General features: G+C 36.4%; 1 protein-coding gene across 2 annotated transcripts; it reads right to left on the reverse strand.

Annotated features, from left to right (window-relative positions):
- Nucleotides 1-11,235: 11,235 nt before the first annotated feature.
- LOC148598679 (uncharacterized) lies at nt 11,236-20,147 on the reverse strand. 2 transcript variants are annotated; one of them, XM_088561912.1, is made up of 7 exons: nt 20,005-20,146; nt 17,500-17,580; nt 16,472-16,694; nt 14,448-14,557; nt 12,332-12,394; nt 11,864-11,878; nt 11,236-11,393 (listed from the first exon to the last, which is right to left on the reverse strand). In XM_088561912.1, the coding sequence occupies exons 2-7, from the start codon at nt 17,564-17,566 to the stop codon at nt 11,308-11,310; spliced, it is 564 nt and encodes a 187-aa protein (XP_088418038.1). In that variant the 5' UTR covers nt 17,567-17,580; nt 20,005-20,146; the 3' UTR covers nt 11,236-11,307. The 2 variants fall into 2 exon arrangements, with proteins under 2 accessions (XP_088418038.1, XP_088418039.1); XM_088561913.1 differs by lacking the exon at nt 11,864-11,878 and having other exon boundaries at nt 20,005-20,147.

The following is a 20,147-nucleotide window of genomic DNA, read 5'->3' on the forward strand; positions in this document are numbered from 1 at the left end:
TATATACCTCATAATAAGGACCCACAAGTTTTAAAACATTGGTCATGGGAAAAAACATAATGGCAGATACTTAGTTCTAGTTATGAAATATGAATAATTGATAGATTGATTGCAGTTTAACACCCTAATGGCAGATATATCATATTCACAGTAGCACTAAACTATAGAGGGGTTGCCTATTGACATTCATATAGAACAAAACATATTCCAAACCTTTCTGTAACGTATACAGAACACAGAGGAAAAGACCAGCTTGTATTCATGATCAGAGATGTTGTTTACTAGTATATGAATTTAATGCAGCAGTTGGAGCCTGTATTACGGCTGAGGAATAAGCTCTTCTACAACGCCCATTGGGTAGAAAAAACTTAAGTTTCTTTGCATACTTGTAGCATATGGATCTTGAACTAAAACAATCTTGGGTACTCAAAAACAACGACATGTTGACAGATTCGAAAAGAGAATGAAAAGAAATAATACATATACATGTAAAATTACACAAAACAAATTGTAACGGACGGAATGAAATACAACAGAAAAAGAAAAACACGCTCAATCACTTTTCTATCAATACAACCATATATTTATGATCCATGGAAAACCTAATCGAGATCAATCGTTTCTCTTTAAAAAGCTTATATAATGTGCATATAGTTTTTTTTTTAATTTAAAAAAAAACACATAATAACGTTAATGTAAAATTATTGTACATACTTATTTACGGAAAACAGTGTAGCCTAAGTCTTTCAATTCAGACACTTGGGGTAACTCAGGAAGTTATCTTGACTTTTCTTTCCATTTATGATAAGCAAATCCGTATATCACATATACATGAATAAAAACATTTCAAATTCTGCTTATTTGAGAGTGTTGAATCTTACAACAAATTCATTGGAGTTTTTTTATGAATAATATAAATACTACATTTCCCCTCCCATTTTTTTGCTATTTCATATTGCGGTTAATTTTTGTACATGTAGCTCCAACAATTGATAAAAATACACAACGGATCTGATAAAAAATCATACCAATGTATTATTAATACTTACAATGTAATAAATGTAAAACTTCAAAGTATTGAATGCAGGTTAAGGTTTGTAAGTCTCGTTCTAGTTTCAGTTTCCCTTCCGGAATTTTAGATGTAGAACGTATCGAAATCCGAAGACCGGTCTACATTTTATTGTTTACTTCTGGGAAATTGAAACGCTGTATCACAATGCAAAATCGTCTATTTTATGCTTTTCTTTACGTCTGTATCCAGTAGAACAAGATATTTTTCATTTTTTATCAGTATTTTTTCTCAAAGAGATATTTTGCTTTTAACATTGAACTCAATGCTATGTTAATGACAAATCTCTATGCATTTAAATGGGAGATGAGGACCCATTCTCATGAAATCACGTGACAGGCCTTACATGCCCTATTATAAATTAGGTATACATTGTAATTTGAATTGTTTTCGCCGTCAGCAGATCAATGACAATTGCTTTTCGATGTGGAACAAAGAACCACAATCATCGTTTGTTTGTTTGTTTGTTTGTTGGGGTTTAACGTCCGAGCAGCAATATTTCAGCTATATTCAGACAATGAACATGAAATGGATGATAAAATGAACATGAAATGAAAAAAAGAAAGGTTGGGTCACAAGGATAATAGGGTCGACAAATTTTGATTGCCAGGGGTACCCCATTCCACCACCTGGGGCACACATCCCAGTTGCATTGTGGGCAGAGCGCCTAGCCCCCGGCTAGGTTTCTGAGCACTATTTAGTCGCCTTATACGACAAGCTTAGCGCTGCTGCAGGACTATTCTTTTAACACCCGGGCCTGCACGGGGCACCACAATCATCAAATATTACTAGTGTTAAAAGGAGGTTTTACCCTGTGGCACATATAAACAGTCATATTTTACTTCAAATATTGTGGAGAATTGAAAGCAAAATATAAATAACCACTGCATTAGAGTCAGTGAAAATTTTACATGTGTATAATATATATGTTTTACGAGTACGAAGTTCTGTACACAGTTTTATTATTATTATTAGACAGAACTATCATAAAAAGCAATCATTTTTAACTCTTTTTTTTTAAACACTCGCACTTATATTCCATTGCTTAGCTTTGAATTAAACATATATATCGTTCTTGATTCAGTGGGTTGATAAGTAGCTTTTTGCAAAAACTGTTCTATACAAAAACAAACATGGTAGCATTCAAGTTAAGGTCGTAAAATTATGGTTTCTATTGATCGAAAGAGCAACGCGTTAGGTCTAATCCTTGTACAATGTAAAGTACACCAATACAAATCTTGAAGCATTATACAGATTAGTACCCGATTGAAGAATAACAATCATAAGAACTTTTATGATTAATGTTCGAAAAGACCGTCGTGTCTCCAAAATTGCCTGAAAAACAATTAATATGGCATCGATATCGAAATATTACAGCCCATTCTTTTTAATAAACAGCTAGAACAGCAACAGTATGACAGAAAACAAACCCAAGTACGCAATCATATAAATAAAGCCAGGCGATAGCATATTTTTTATTGATGAGGTTTGTTTCTATCTCATCCATTGTTGGAGAAATGAATGTGATTGAGTTTGCAGTTGACAAGACAGGCGAAAACGCATTTTGTGACATTGCTCTTGGAGCTCTTTCGAAGAAATTGAAAAAAAATTCAACTATAGTTACATAAATATAATACCTCTAAGGGTCTTGGGTCCAAATTCACAATTTTGTCAAATGCTTCTATTGGAAATATCACAATTAACAATAACAGCTCTAATAAGCAATTAATAATAAATCAAAAGTGTCAACTTTGTGTTTATTAATTTTAAGTTGAGAAAACTATTGTGATTTCTTGTTTTGTTGACTGTATATTTGCATTGGTTAATTTACTAAATTGTTAATCATAATTGATTTCTGTTTAAAGCCATGAATATGTGATAAATGGGTTATGACATGTTATTTTCCATATGGGTAGCATGTTTTATTCTATGGTTACTGATGGACAAATAAGTTTGCCATCACCTTTGCGAAAGGACGGACAGTAAACCTACATGCCCCGAAAGTGCCATAGATAGGAACACACTCCGAGTAAAATTTCTTATTTGAGATGGGAGTAACAGAATAAAAGACAACACACATATCGCGTTTGCAGGATTCCATTATTGCCAATTGGCATTTTCCCAATCCCAAGAATCCAATCAGATTTCCAAATACAAATTAAAAGCAACATTATGGTTTTGATATTAATGCATATTTTTATGGTTTTGTTCAATTACGAAATCATCATTCCTCGTCAACCTTTCCCTTATTTGACGTCTTATTTTCTTTAATTATTTCCTGTTCTTGTGTTCCTGTGTAATTATTTTCCGTTTCTGGTTGTTATCCTCGTATCATATTTGTTTTTAATTCTCGTCCGAATCCGGTTCCATATTATCTCCCTTTTCTATCGTCATTTACAGATTCCGATTCAATATTTTATTAAAGTGTCACCACTTGTACATCATAAGACTTGTCAATATCATAATAAAACATAGTATATACAATAATTAAAGATCATTATATAAATAAAGTACATGTGCCATTCTATAAAGAATTATGAGATAAAGAGAGAGAGAGAATATAAAATATCAGTTAGTTGAATAAGACATTTATTTATTTACGCACTGGTAAAGAGTATCTAAGCTTAAACGATAAAATGTTATCATGGGTACAGAAAACTAGTTCTATTTAAATATTAAAGCAGGTTTTGGCAACTATATCGAAGCATTCAATGCGCCCCGTGCAGGTTCCGGTGTTAAAAGAATAGGCCTGCAGCAGCGGTAAGCTTGTCGTAAAAGGCGACTAAATGGTGCTCAGAACCCTAGCCGGGAGCTAGGGCGCTCTGCCCACAGAGCAACTGGGATGTGTGCCCCAGGTGGTGGAATGGGGTACCCCTGGTGTGTTACATGCTGGGGTTGTCAGGCTATGATACAGAAAACCTGACCGCACACCATAGTGGTGCACCGTGTTGGGAAAGATGCCACGTTCCTCGCACGTTAAAGAACCCTGCTGTGGTATTCGATAGGAGTAGGCACCTTTGCGCTCCGCCACAGGAGGCTAAATTGCCCGACCTTACCCATCCCCCCTTTTTCTAGTGGCAATCAAAATTTGTCGACCCTATTATCCTTGTGACCCATCCTTTTTTTATCATTTCATGTTCATTTTATCATCCATTTCATGTTCATTGTCTGAATATAGCTGAAATATTGCTGCTCGGACGTTAAACGCCAACAAACAAACAAACAAACAAACAAACAGCATTCAACGCTTTGAAACATAAAAAACAAATTTATCATCATCAGCTAAAATATCAAACTCTCTATTTACACCTTTGACTTCATAAAATAATTGTTCTCGTAAATCTACATTTATATCATCAATTTCATGTTCATCGTCTGAATATAGCTGAAATATTGCTGCTCGGACGTTACAAAACAAACAAACAAACGAATATATCCTTTTTGTTTGTTTGTTTGTTGGGGTTTAACGTCCGAGCAGCAATATTTCAGCTATATTCAGACAATGAACATGAAATGAATGATTAAATGAACATGAAATGAAAAAAAAAAGGATGGGTCACAAGGATAATAGGGTCGACAAATTTTGATTGCCACTGGAAAAAGGGGGATGGGTAAGGTCGGGCAATTTAGCCTCCTGTGGCGGAGCGCAAAGGTTCCTACTCCTATCGAATACCACAGCAGGGTTCTTTAACGTGCGAGGAACGTGGCATCTTTCCCAACACGGTGCACCACTATGGTTTGCGGTCAGGTTTTCCGTATTATAGCCTGACAACCCCAGCATGCAACACGCCAGGGGTACCCCATTCCACCACCTGGGGCACACATCCCAGTTGCTCTGGGCAGAGCGCCTAGCCCCCGGCTAGGTTTCTGAGCACTATTTAGTCGCCTTATACGACAAGCTTAGCGCTGCTGCAGGCCTATTCTTTTAACACCCGGACCTGCACGGGGCAATATATCCTTTTAAACGAGATTTCAATTTATCACCTGGCAACGTAATGTGAAGAGTTGAGAAGTCAAATATCTATTTCCGAAAGGCTGTGTGATTTTACGTTTTGAAGTAAATCTCTAGAATTGTTAATTATCCATAAATGATTAATACAACTAAGATAAATCAGATTTGCTACTAGATTGTTTTCCATTCTTCACAGCGTACAATATATTTGTTAGGTGAATTGACATCTCATTGATGGAAAAGATGAAGATTCGGCTATATATCTCTCTTTATATGGATTACGGCGGAAAGTGTGAAAAATCCACATGGAAGTTAAAAAATGGCTCGTTACTTGCTTGTGATGTGATATTTTTGCGTTTTCTTGTATTTCAACGAATATTAAAACAAAACGCTATCGATCGATAACTTCCCGCAGCAGTTTTCAGGTAAAATAAAATATGCTCTTTGGAATGAAGTATAATTCAAGTAATTCGACATAGCGCATGCCACTGCACTTTTGCATTTTCTTAACCATATAGTTGTTCACATAGCGGCGACATTGAAACAAGCGCACTGGTGGCCTTTGACACATTGACATGTGTGACGGATACGTGTGAATAACCGATTTAGCTGTGATAGCAGACTACGCTTTTAGTTTCTTATATTTTTTACAAGTAAAAACATTTTTCATTGAAAATTGTAGTTATTTATAAAATAATTTGCAGAAAAGTCAATAAACTGTGTTTAAGATGTATCCTTTTTCTGCTGAACAAAACATGGTTACCTCCCTTTGTATGATATCTTAATATATTCCATATCCAACAATTTCTTGGCAATATGTCCTTTCATTCAAAATTTGTTATGATTCTCCGAAATCTGCATAAATGAATACATAAAGTTATTCAAGATAACTAAAATATGTAGCGGCTTAGCATTGGTGTAAATGTGATATGTTTAAGACATTGCATCAGTGGTATGTATAAATTGAACTTTCTTAAGTATTTGTTGTAGATGAGAAACAAGAAGTATCATCATAGATATTAGAAACTTTATATGGTGCATTTGCTCCATACAAAAATAAAATAGTTATACTAATTCAAAATGCAATTGGATAATGATTTTGCCCCCCCCCCCACACACACACAGACATACATACACTTCACCATGGTACCAAATGAGGTATCATCATTCAAGGAATACATGTTTATAAAAGTAACTTGAAGAGTTACATAATAAGCTTTATATATGTCTGTACATCACTATATAAATATTTGTTTTAAAAAGATGCTAGGGCTAAATATTTATACATGTACATTCGTGCAGTAATTCTTCAAATTTTCCGAATTGTCAACTTTGTTTGGATTAAGATTGCAAAAGGAAAGGTATGATCTGATTTTATGACTGAACACATTTTTAACATGCACAGTAAACAAAATTCCATGCGAAATATTTATGATATGTATTATGTTCTTTTAACATTTAATTTTCAAAAAATTATGTATGCATAACACTATTAGGCGTTAGCACAATTATAGAGTTTGTTTGTTTGTTGGGGTTTAACGTCCGAGCAGCAATATTTCAGCTTTATTCAGACAATGAACATGAAATGAAAAAAAAGAAAGGATGGGTCACAAGGATAATAGGGTCGACAAATTCTGATTGCCATTGGAAAAAGGGGGGGATGGGTAAGGTCGGGCAATTTAGCCTCCTGTGGCGGAGCGCAAAGGTTCCTCCTCCTATCGAATACCACAGCAGGGTTCTTTAACGTGCGAAGAACGTGGCATCTTTCCCAACACGGTGCACCACTATGGTTTGCGGTCAGGTTTTCCGTATTATAGCCTGACAACCCCAGCATGTAACACGCCAGGGGTACCCCATTCCACCACCTGGGGCACACATCCCAGTTGCTCTGTGGGCAGAGCGCCTAGCCCCCGGCTAGGTTTCTGAGCACTATTTAGTCGCCTTTTACGACAAGCTTAGCGCTGCTCCAGGCCTATTCTTTTAACACCCGGACCTGCACGGGGTCAATTATAGAGAGTTAATCATATTGATCACAGTACCTGTACTATAGGATATGAGTCCATCAACACCTCTGTCCATTGGAATGCAGTTAAAACACAATTTGACACAACTTTTTTCAAATACACTTTCCATTAAACACATTTAACTACGTGTATTTCACTAAAACATTCAATTTTAATGTACATGTATAATGTACACATGAATTTTGGCAAGTAAATAATTCCTTCTGTAATCTTTAAATACAGTTCTTGAAATCAAAATTGAATCCTGCATCTAAGTTCAAGGGAATATTTATTCACAAATAAAAAGTCAATTTCTTGTCAATTTCAGTTGAAAACTGTGGAAGTTTGGTAATATTCTAACTCGAGATTCCATACTCTCACCAAAGTGAGTGAAAAATCAACCATTAGTAATGATGTCCTCCTGTCTATGGCCAGTATGGGTTTGAAGCTTGAAGTTGGGAAATATCTCTGTAAAAACAGTAAAATTCAAATAAGCATATCTGTCATGCAATTAAATTACTGGTCAGTCATTTAAAAAGTCACACGTACGGCCACACGGGTTCAAAGGAATTAAATAATCAATTCCAAATGTCCTTGAATATTAGATTCTATTGAAATGAAAACGATATTAGCATCCCTGGTTAGATTGTCTGTTTAAAAGAAGTACTTTACAAGTTGAAGAAGATTATATAAACAGACATTTACTAGTATCAATGTACAAATATGCGATCGATTGATTGTTGGGGTTAAAGTCCGAGCAGCAATACTTCAGCCATATTCAGACAATGAACATGGGTGATAAAATGAACATGAAATGATGATGAGATGAAAAAAAGGGATGGGACACAAGGATAATAGGGTCGACAAATTTTGGTTGCCACTAGAAAAACGGGTGGATGGGTAGGGTCGGGCAATTTAGCCTCCTGTGGCGGAGCGCAAAAGTTCCTACTCATATCGAAAAACCACAGAAGAGTTCTTTAACGTGCGAGGAATGTGGCATCTTTCCCAACACGGTGCGGGTTATAATATATTTATCATTTCAATACACATTTCGGCAGATGAAGATTTTTGAAACTAATCATGACAGTTGCTCGATGTATGTTAGTATGTCAGTAATGAATGAACCCCGGCCCAGCCGGTCCCGCGCATAGTTAAAATCGTCTTTTACTAAAACAAAGAGAATTTAAGGTACAACTTACCAAAACTTGGAGAATTGTTTTACTGGTAACAGGTATGATGTATGACTTCATAATTCGTCGAGCCCCGCGCAGGTCCGGTTAGCATGCAGCAGCGCTAAACTTGTCGTAAAAGGCGACTAAATAGCGCTCAGAACCCTAGCCGGGGGCTAAGGCGCTCTGCCCACAGAGAAACTGGGATGTGTGCCCCAGGTGGTGGAATGGGGTACCCCTGGCGTGTTACATGCTGGGGTTGTCAGGCTATAATACGGAAAACCTGACCGCAAACTATAGTGGTGGACCGTGTTGGGAAAGATGCCACGTTCCTCGCACGTTAAAGAACCCTACTGTGGTATTCTTCCGGAGTAGGAACCATAGGGCTACCCATCCCCCCTTTTTTCCAGTGGCAATCAAAATTTGTCGACCCTATTATCCTTGTGACCCATCCTTTCTTTTTTTTATTTCATGTTCATTTTATCATCCATTTCATGTTCATTGTCTGAATATAGCTGAAATATTGCTGCTCGGACGTTAAACCCCAACAAACAAACAAACAGAATTCGTCGATGATTGAAGTGTAATGTCTCAGTAAATGCAAACATGACGTCTCATTCGTGTACTACAGATGCTCTGACATTTCAAGCTTCTCTGTGAGGTCAAAATCGATACAAAAAAATTCTGTCAGTTTTGTTATGTTGTGTGTCTTTATTAAGATGAGGGTTTATTCAATCGTTAATATCATATATTTAAAGACATGAGAACTTCATTTAACACCTTATGTGTTATTTACAAAGATTTTGGGTCTTCCGGAAAACTTCTCCAAACTTAAAATATCACGTATTTTGTGCGTGATCAGACGTCAACCAGATGTATTCCTTAATATACCCGCGTTCTTCCACAGCATTCATAATAAGTTTGAAATTAAATTTCCAATTGAGGCGCTGCGGTTCTCTGAATTTTGCCCCATGAGAAACTATCTTACGTTGGAGTTCATATGAAATGATACCCCCACTGACGACATGACCAGAAGGACTGTAATCAAAGAGAGACATCTCTGAGGGCACTTAGCAGAAGTTTTATGGTCGTCATTATGAACTCCTGGATCGTTGCGCTATATCCCTCGGCGCCTTGAAATCTGACTATCCTGGACTTGAATTTTTACGATCAACTCGGCGGGTGTTATTAGAAAAGCAGAGGACGCTTACCCTACTGGTGCACCTGTTTCATGCTCCACGTTTTTAGTGGAGTCTGAGTTGCTCATTTGCTTTTGTTACTTTGTATGTATGATTTTAATTAATTTATGTTCTTTGTTGTGTATGTCTGTTTTCCATGTCTGGTTTTTGTACCTGGATTACATTCTTCTGATTACCTCTAGAAACTTGGTTCCCTTGATTACTCCCCCCGTGCAGGTCTGGGTGTTAAAAGAATAGGCCTGCAGCAGCGCTAAGCTTGTCGTATAAGGCGACTAAATAGTGCTCAGAAACCTAGCCGGGGGCTAGGCGCTCTGCCCACAGAGCAACTGGGATGTGTGCCCCAGGTGGTGGAATGGGGTACCCCTGGCGTGTTACATGCTGGGGTTGTCAGGCTATAATACGGAAAACCTGACCGCAAACCATAGTGGTGCACCGTGTTGGGAAAGAAGCCACGTTCCTCGCACGTTAAAGAACCCTGCTGTGGTATTCGATAGGAGTAGGAACCTTTGCGCTCCGCCACAGGAAGCTAAATTGCCCGACCTTACCCATCTCCCCCCTTTTTCCAGTGGTAATCAAAATTTGTCGACCCTATTATCCTTGTGACCCATCCTTTCTTTTTTTCATTTCATGTTCATTTTATCATCCATTTCATGTTCATTGTCTGAATATAGCTGAAATATTGCTGCTCGGACGTTAAACCCCAACAAACAAAACAAACCTTGATTACTCATTGAGTATTCTTGAAAGTTTGCATGCTGCAATGTTTTTGTTTTATGGTCGAAAATGTCACTACTGTTGTCTTATTGTAAGTATAAGAGACATTAGGAACATACTTATTTTTAAAATATGGTGGAATTTTGAGAACTGTCTCTTTACAATAAAGAATATTGCTGAGGTTTATAACATCTATTCCCTTGTTGGAAAATTTAATATAGGTAAATGTTCGATTCTCATTGTAAAGAGGAGCACATTTTATATGTTTGAAAACGTGGTATTTTACTTGACCATGTCATACATAATGCTAGGTAATACGGGTGGACGCTCTTTCGTTCTTCCTTCCGCTGCAAAAAGGGATCCATTTCTTATCGGTTACCCATTCATCACAACAAAATGACTTTTTTAATCTTTAACGGAATCATTTTACTTGTTTTAATTGTGAACTTTTTATTTTAGATTTTCATCTAAATAAATATGGAAGTCGAAAGGGGCATGTCATCATATTGAAGGAGTGCGGTGTAACTGAGTAGTAGTGAGAATTGATCAGTTTTGTTTATTTTGTTATGTTTTCTCTCTCTTTCCCTGTGTTTGTATGTGGGCGGGGCATCTGTTGCTTTTAACGTTTCGAGCGACTGCTCTACTCAAAGATTATTTTAAACTTCGTCCCACTAATTCTTTAGAAACTACAAGAAACATACTTGATTGAATGGAAGTTTCTAGTGTATCAAAAACTAAGCTGTTACAGAAAATCTAAAGAATTAAAGTTTTGGCATTTTATAGACTTAATTATAACCTTTGATTTTTTTCTGGAAAAAAATCAATTTTAACTTTTGTTTCCAGCCTAATCTTTGATTTTCAAAACTGCACTGACATTTACATATATGTACCATGGACAGACTATTGATTAGTATTGTTGTGCCAGATTATTATTGAACTTCCATCTATATCGCGTACTTGTATGAGGAGCAGTGACTCCAAATATGAAAGTTTTTGAAGAGACTCGACGGGGATTGAACCAATGATTACCCCTACCTGAGTGAAAAACTTGTCCCTGAGAAAACCGAAGTGTATCATTTGACATACGTGAATGATTGGACAATGCTCAGACAAAATGTGAGTCTTCCTAGTAAGTCAACTTTTATAAACATGTTTTTGTGTTTATTAACTTGTGTCACTTCAACATTATTTCGTTAAGACTTCAATTTTCGACTTCATAAAATTCATTACACCTGTCGATTGCCATACATGTAGCTGTAGTATTACAGTTTGCGTAATCTACTGGATCTACAAAGAAATATAAATATGAATTGCTCAAAACACACAAAAAATACACAGTAGCCACATGCATACATGTACATTGAAACGCTTTAAAGAAATAGAAAAGAAAAAAGAAAAAGAAAACATACGTATTGAACTCTCATCAAAATTTATTTTTTGGATCATAGGCTAAGAAGTTCGGATCAAGCAAGACTGTTTTTTTAAATTGGAAGTAAGTTTTACACATATAAAAATAGAATTTTATCAAAGAGTTACTTATTTATCACAATGAAATTAAACACATTCTGAATTAAATATGATGGAAACTGACATGAAATTTACAGTTTTTTTTCTCTCAATATGTCACACTTATTTTGTTTTCGTTTTCCTTTTTGTTTGCTTTTGGCATCATTTCAATCTAAATTCAAATTTGTATCTTTGTTTATTATAAATTCAGAAGTTTCGTTTTGAAATATCATTCAAATACATGTAGTTACCTTTCGCTCCGTTTGCTGTAATAATACAAAAAAAAACAAAAAAACAATGACATTTGATTCAATAACCTAAACTTCATTGAATGAATGTGTATTTTTGTTTACATATTAAGTTTTGCAAAGTGTACACTTACAGTAAAATGTAGGTAAAGACGTTATGAATAGAAATCCATTTGATTAAATTCTTCCTCGTCGTCCACTTTGTCCCAACAACATTCGCTACTCAACTATCTCCAGCCATACGCTTACATGTACATTATAAGTTATCATTTTCCGTTTTCAATCCGCAATCTCCATTCACATAAAAAAATCATTTTTTGTTTTGACGATTAACTTATTTGTGTGAATATTACTTAATTTGATATTCTTTTCATCATGTACAATAGTGTACTAAATCCAAATCGCCAAAAAAAAATAATTTAAATTTGTTTTATTTACTTCTACAATGAAAACAATAGATATAAATATTACCTCTTCCAACGTGGAAAAAGCCACCGTTTGCACACAATTTGTTAGTGTCAAAGGCATTGATATCTGAAAATGAGATGTAATTATTTACAGTATTTTATGATCATCGCATATTAAAAAACTATTAATGTAAAGTACCAATAATTATAAAATTCAGACACGGTAAATTGAGGAGTTGATTCAACGTGTTGTTGTTGCTTCTTCATTCTGCATATAACGCTGTATTTTTGGCAGAGCAATAGTCATTCATGTATTCAAATCTGTATTTTCAAAATCTGTACATTCATCCCTAAGTTTAAGGAATTTATGTCTTGTAAGATGATATCTATTGTCTGAATATAGCTGAAATATTGCTGCTCGGACGTTAAACCCCAACAAACAAACTTTTTTTTTATCTCGAAAATGCTTCAACGAAACGGCCTACAAAAATCAGATTTGATAACTCTTTCTGTTTGTTTTTGTTTGTTGGGGTTTAACGTCCGAGCAGCAATATTTCAGCTATATTCGGTTTTGTTTGCGTGTTGGGAAAGATGCCACGTTCCCCGCACGTTAAAGAACCCTGCTGTGGTATTCGATAGGAGTAGGAACCTTTGCGCTCCGCCACAGGAGGCTAAATTGCCCGACCTTACCCATCCCCCTTTTTCCAGTGGCAATCAAAATTTCTCGACCCTATTATCCTTGTGACCCATCCTTTTTTTTTTCATTTCATGTTCATTATATCATCCATTTGCATGTTCATTGTCTGAATATAGCTGAAATATTGCTGCTCGGACGTTAAACCCCAACAAACAAACAAAACTGTTTGTTTGTTGTTTGTTGGGGTTTAACGTCCGAGCAGCAATATTTCAGCTATATTCAGACGATGAACATGAAACGATGATGAAATGAAAAAGGGATGGGACACAAGGACAATAGGGTCGACAAATTTTGATTGCCACTAGAAATAGGGAGAGGTGGGTAGGGTCGGGCAATTTAGCCTCCTGTGGCGGAGCCCTATGGTTCCTATTCCGAGAGAATACCACAGTAGTGTTCTTTAACGTGCGGGGAACGTGGCATCTTTACCAACACGGTGCACCACTATGGTTGACGGTCAGGTTTTCCGTATTGTAACCTGACAACCCCAGCATGTAACACGCCAGGGGTACCCCATTCCACCACCTGGGGCACAAATTCCAGTTGCTCTGTAGGCAGAGCGCCCTAGCCCCCGGCTAGGCTTTTGAGCACCATTTAATCGCCTTTTACGACAAGCTTAGCGCTGCTGCAGGCCTATTCTTTTAACACCCGGACCTGCACGGGGCGGTAATTGTTTCTGAAGCAGAAATAAATTTGATTAGATTTTGACTTGAATGGTTGCACTTCCAAAATTGGCATAAATACTTATATAATGTACTTACATATCCTTCGGTTGGTTTGTTATCGATCATCTTATTTGGTCTACTATAAATATACAGTAGAACAAATATAGATCGTAAAAAACATCCAACCCAGAAAGTCACTAAAACTTATGAGATAATCGGGAAAGTTGTTTGTTTGTTGTTTGTTGGTTGGGGTTTAACGTCCGAGCAGCAATATTTCAGCTATATTCAGACAATGAACATGAATGGATGATAAAATGAACATGAAATGAAAAGAAGAAATGATGGGTCACAAGGATAATAGGGTCGACAAATTTTGATTGCCACTGGAAAAATGGGGTGTGGGTAAGGTAGGGCAATTTTGCCTCCTGTGGCGGAGCGCAAAGGTTCCTACTCCTATCGAATACTACAGCAGGGTTCTTTAACGTGCGAGGAACGTGGCATCTTTCCCAACACGGTGCACCACTATGGTTTGCGGTTAGGTTTTCCGTATTATAGCCTGACAACCCCAGCATGTAACACGCCAGGGGTACCCCATTCCACCACCCGGGGCACACATCCCAGTTGCTCTATGGGCAGAGCGCCTAGCCCCCGGCTAGGTTTCTGAGCACTATTTAGTCGCCTTATACGACAAGCTTAGCGCTGCTGCAGGTCTATTCTTTTAACACCCGGACCTGCACGGGGTTAATCGGGAAAGTAAAACAGAACTCCCCAAGAGGAGACCTAACACCATGAAAAAAAAATAAATTCAGAAATCACTGTACCTATTCCATATCTACTTCTTAAACCAAAACGTTGAACCATTGTGAAGACATCGGGACTTATCATTCGAAACGTTATACACGAGTAAACAGTACTGTTTTTTGCTGACCAACTGAAATGAAAGAAGACCATTGATTATCAAACCATACCAAGACAAGAACAACCACCAAATGTGTTTATTTGCTACAGTTCAATCGATGGAAAGAGAGTTTGTATGCCTTAATAAAGTAATAATTAAAAATTAAAAACATTTATAATAAGTTATATTGTGTTTTTAGAAGATGTTTTGCGCCAACATTTCTTTTTTTTTTCATGAATAACATTTATAAACTGACTAATACAGATAATGATACGTTAAAACAATAAGTTTCTTTGTTTTTCATTTCCTCGTTTATTTAGTTTAATTTACTTCATTTATTTCGTACTTTTTTCATATGTGAAGAATTTCCCTTCCTTACATCACTGCCCCGTGCAGGTCCGTTGTTAAAAGAATAGGCCTGCAGCAGCGCTAAGCTTGTCGTAAAAGGCGACTAAATAATGCTCAAAACCCTAGCCGGGGGCTAGGGCGCTCTGCACACAGAGCAACTGGGATGTGTGCCCCAGGGGGTGGAATGGGGTACCCCTAGCGTGTTACATGCTGGGGTTGTCAGGCTATAATACGGAAAACCTGACCGCAAACCATAGTTGTGCACCGTGTTGGGAAAGATGCCAAGTTCCTGGCACGTTAAAGAACCCTACTGTGGTATTCTCCCGGAGTAGGAACTATAAGGCTCCACCACAGGAGGCTAAATTGCCCGACCCTACCCACCTCTCCCTATTTCCAGTCGCAATCAAAATTTATCGACCCCATTGTCCTTGTGTCCCATCCCTTTTTCATTTCATCATGCCCCGTGCAGGTCCGGGTGTTAAAAGAATAAGCCTGCAGCAGCGCTAAGCTTGTATAAGGCGACTAAATAGTGCTCAGAAACCTAGCCGGGGGCTAGGCGCTCTGCCCACAGAGCAACTGGGATGTGTGCCCCAGGTGGTGGAATGGGATACCCCTAGCGTGTTACATGCTGGGGTTGTCAGGCTATAATACGGAAAACCTGACTGCAAACCATAGTGGTGCACCGTGTTGGGAAAGATGCCACGTTCCTCGCACGTTAAAGAACCCTGCTGTGGTATTCGATAGGAGTAGGAACCTTTGCGCTCCGCCACAGGAGTCTAAATTGCCCGACTTCACCCATCCCCCCTTTTTCCAGTGGCAATCAAAATTTGTCGACCCTATTATCCTTGTGACCCATCCTTTTTTTTATTCATTTCATGTTCATTTTATCATCCATTTCATGTTCATTGTCTGAATATAGCTGAAATACTGCTGCTCGGACGTTAAACCCCAAGAAACAAACGAACAAACGTTCCTTGAACGTTAAAGAACCCTACTGTGGTATTCTTCCGGAGTAGGAACCATAGGACTCCGCCACAGGAGGCTTAATTGCCCGACCCTACCCACCTCTCCCTATTTCCAGTCGCAATCAAAATTCGTCGACCCCATTCTCCTTGTGTCCAATCCCTTTTTTCATTTCATCATCATTTCATGTTCATTTTATCATCAATTTCATGTTCATCGTCTGAACATAGCTAAGATGTTGCTGCTCGGACATTAAACCCCAAGAAACAAACAAACTTTACATTACTACACCCTTGAGCCTATCGCTCAGGGTTGAACACTGCGAAATAAATGGCCAGCACGAGGTAAATATTGTTTAAATGGAATTTCTGTGATTGATTTCGATTTTAATAGGACTACTTTCTTCATATGTTTTAATAGACACAGCCTACGTATGCACGAAATGTTGGTCTCATGTTTATTACTTTTTACCGTAGCTGTGGTCTACAGAGCATTGACGCACGTCATAAAAGAATGTTTTTTTTTTGTTTTTTTTTTATTTGTTTTTTTATGTGTGTAAGAAATACAGTTTAAATGTTGAGTATACATGAACAAACTACACTTATTCGCCTCCCTGACGATTATAATAAGTTGTACCTGACTACAATATTACTTCCAACGATAACATCACATGTTACAGGCAACGGTGTGGGAGTATACCCATATGCACTGACAAATACTCCGCCGTCGGATCTGATAAAGACAGCTTTTGACGGGTCTTTCCCATCAAAGGTGACTTCCAATCTCTCTAAGTTATGCCGCATGTACAAAATGAACTTTTTTCCAACCCAGTCACAAGGAAAATCACACTTGCTTTGCACTGAAGAAAAAAATGCAGAAATACTGAACTGAGAACACTTTAAAGTCCTTTAATCTGTTTCTGATTAAAAGCTAAATTGTCTAGTAAAGGTTGTTCATCACGTAATTTTCAAAAAGTTCTCTTTTTTAATTCTCTAGTAAACTATTCAAGACATGTCTTCCGGTGTGTGTTCTTTATTCGTCAATCTATGATGTTTAAAATCTGTGATTTTAAGACTTAATTGATATGTAAAATTCAAAATTAAATCTCCTTTTCAGTTTTCTAATTAGTTATCTTAAACAGTTCATCTGATGTTTGGCAGATAATCAAAGGGATACAAACCAATTTTAACTAAACAAGAATATTATATTTTACACGTCACAAATGGATTTCTAAATAAGGGTTATACACGTATTTGTAGTAGAGGAGTGAGTCATTTAACATTTCATTATTCAAAAAAATGTATCTGTTTTGATACTTCATAGTATTCAAAATTAATCATACAATCTTTCTGATAGTTGGAAATAAAAGAAAATTAAATGGATTAAAAAATTATTTTTAAGGAAATATTTTTAACAACATACTCAAATTATACAGGGGTGCCTCTTGAGTAAAGTCATATCACATTTTTATTTTTAAATCTTGATCAGACTTTCTTAGAAAACTTTATTAGAACATCGTTTTCTGGCCTCTCAATGAATCTCAAAAGCAAATTTTCACCATATATAAAATATGTGACCATTATTCAAATGAATAATTTTATCGATCCGTCAGCGATCAAACAGTCATGTACAAATAAATAATAGATACTGGTATATTGACGTACCATAGCATATGGTGTGTATCATAAGTACTGCTGCAATAAACCCAAGCATTTTAAGGTTGAATTCCATTTTAGATGCCGTTCCTGGCGACAAAAGAAAAGAGAAGTGATAAGTGCTCTTTTAAAGACTTAAACAAATTTAGTTTTAATCGTTTGGCATTGTTTTGGAAGTCGTCAACGGAAACAAAAGAATTAGGATATATTCTCTGATCATTGGTATCAAAAAATAAATGGCGTCCAGTTCATACTCAAAAATTTGGAGTGAATGCTTGCAATAAACGCTTCTGAATCCGGCGACGTAAACACAGCCAATCGTGATAAAATCTTCTTGATTTAAAAAAAAATGTTTTCATCGGTTTCAAATTATTGATTTTATGTTTTTAGTTTTATTTGTTTATCTATTGTTGGATCTACATCTTTGATATAATCTTTTAAAATATATTATATATTTTTTTATAAGTACATATCAATTTCCAAGTAAGGAAAAATTACATTGTTTAAAGGCTTGTAACTATTCAATGTAAAGAAATATGAATACAGAAATTTGCACGTGCATTATTTGGTGAATAATTAGTCGTGTTTCCAAACAGTTTTAAGTACTTTTTTCTATCCATTCCCTCAAATTTATAGTTTATGATTGAAGGTACCATAGTACCATAACAGGCCTCGTAAGGCTGTCCTGGGGGCTAGGGCGCTCTGCCCACAGAGCAACTGGGATGTGCGCCCCAGGTGGTGGAATGGGGTACCCCTGGCGTGTTACATGCTGGGGTTGTCAGGTATAATACGGAAAACCTGACCGCAAATCATAGTGGTGCACCGTGTTGGGTAAGATGCCACGTTCCTCGCACGTTAAAGAACACTACTACTGTGGTATTCTCCCGGAGTAGGAACCATAGGGCTCCGCCACAGGAGGCTAAAATGCCCGACCCTACCCACCTCTCCCTCTTTTCAGTGGCAATCAAAATTTGTCGACCCCATTGTCCTTGTGTCCCATCCCTTTTTCATTTTTCATTTCATCAATTTCATGTTCATCGTCTGAATATAGCTGAAATACTGCTGCTCGGACGTTAAACCCCAACAAACAAACAAACAAATCAAAAGGCTGTCGAAATGGCCATAACTGGTATCATTATGTTAATAGGCTATGTTTAATACATAAAGGTGAGACTGGGAGTTATTTGAGGCCAACATATTCCTTTTTTTAAACATATTTTGTTTAATTTGTTATCGTAAACAGAAATTAACATGTGGTTATTTATATTACCCTTGTTCTTAGGAGATGAAAGTTATTCAGAATATACTGTAGATATCAAAGTTAAGAGAAATGACTGTAAATGAAACCAAAATACAATGGAAACTGCTGAATTTTCAATGTGGATTATCTCGTAAACACAGAATGAATAATTTCATCGTGTAGACATATAAAGCAACTTAATAACAAAAAATACAAAAAACAATATGTAGCCTTTTTTGGGGTGTAGAGTACCTGAACCGATCCGTGCAACAAAAAAATGCGATCAGCTTTCGACCAGTCATCGATCCGTCAAACCGGTTAATTAAATCGGTGTTGGCATCACGTGACAACAGAGCGGTCAATAGATTTTACGGTTTCCGTTTGTTCTTTGTCAATTTTACGCATATTTACTTAAGGCAATAAATTTAAACATCAATTAATTTTTTTATTTACATTTGTTTTATTTTTTTACAGATTATCTGTCATTTTACATAACAAAACTGCGATCAGATTAGTCATCTGTCATCGGTTATCGATCCGTCAGCGATCAATCAGTCAACGGTCACCAATCCGTTAACCTGTTGTGCATATTGGTTCAAGGACTGTATCACATATCATAGCATTTTGCATGACTCCTAAAAATAATACTACTTAAAGGCTTCCTATTATCAAGAATAAAGCGCATTATAGAGATAAAATAAAATACAAAACTGAAAATAAATATTAATGGGTATCAGAGATGTTTTGGACAACATATATTTCAAAATATTGAACAAAATGAAGAAAGACAACACAAACACACTAGAATCCGGTGCCAAGATGACGAAAAAGATAAAATGGAGACTATCCGTATTTTAATTAATAAACAATAACACTAATAAAATCTGAAGAAGAAAATGAAAAATAAGATAGCACACACATAAAACTTATACATATGTAAAAGTGACATTTGCCGCCCTCGGAAATCTAAGTATAGTATAGTCATCACCAATAGCGACACTGGTCATATTGCATCTTAACTAAATCTTGTTGGCGATAAATTTTGTAAGCAGTCACATCTTTAAGACAAACATAACAAATGAATATAAAAATCCTTTTCATAATTATAAGTTTTTTTTATAATATTAATTACATATTAAGAGAAATAATATTAAAAAGAAAAAGTAGAAACTCAAAGATAAAAATGTTGTGCAGTATCGTTCAACCAAAATTTTAATTTGATCCAGTCACACAACTACAAAACAAGCCTCTTATGAAATATGAAGAATACTTGCCCCTCTGATTTCGCCAGTAAAATATTTTACCACAGAACTGCACACAATATTAAGGGATATATGTACTTCAAGATGACGTGTCGATTTTGTAAAATGTGAAAAGAAGTTTTAATCTTATAAATTCATATGTCGCTCTAAAAGTG

Source organism: Perna viridis, chromosome 14 (genome assembly GCF_037379345.1).
Source record: "Perna viridis isolate PV_CMFRI_1.1 ecotype Kerala chromosome 14, ASM3737934v1, whole genome shotgun sequence".
Classification (NCBI taxonomy): Eukaryota; Metazoa; Mollusca; class Bivalvia; order Mytilida; family Mytilidae; genus Perna; species Perna viridis.

Excerpts from the sequence above, each read along its gene's own strand:
- LOC148598679 (XM_088561912.1), bottom strand. The coding sequence starts at position 17,566 with ATGGAATTCAACCTTAAAATGCTTGGGTTTATTGCAGCAGTACTTATG. Across the intron at positions 16,695-17,499 it reads GATACACACCATATGCTATG|TGCAAAGCAAGTGTGATTTT; the intron begins GTACGTCAATAT and ends TTTTTTCTTCAG. Across the intron at positions 14,558-16,471 it reads GGAAGTAATATTGTAGTCAG|TTGGTCAGCAAAAAACAGTA; the intron begins GTACAACTTATT and ends CTTTCATTTCAG.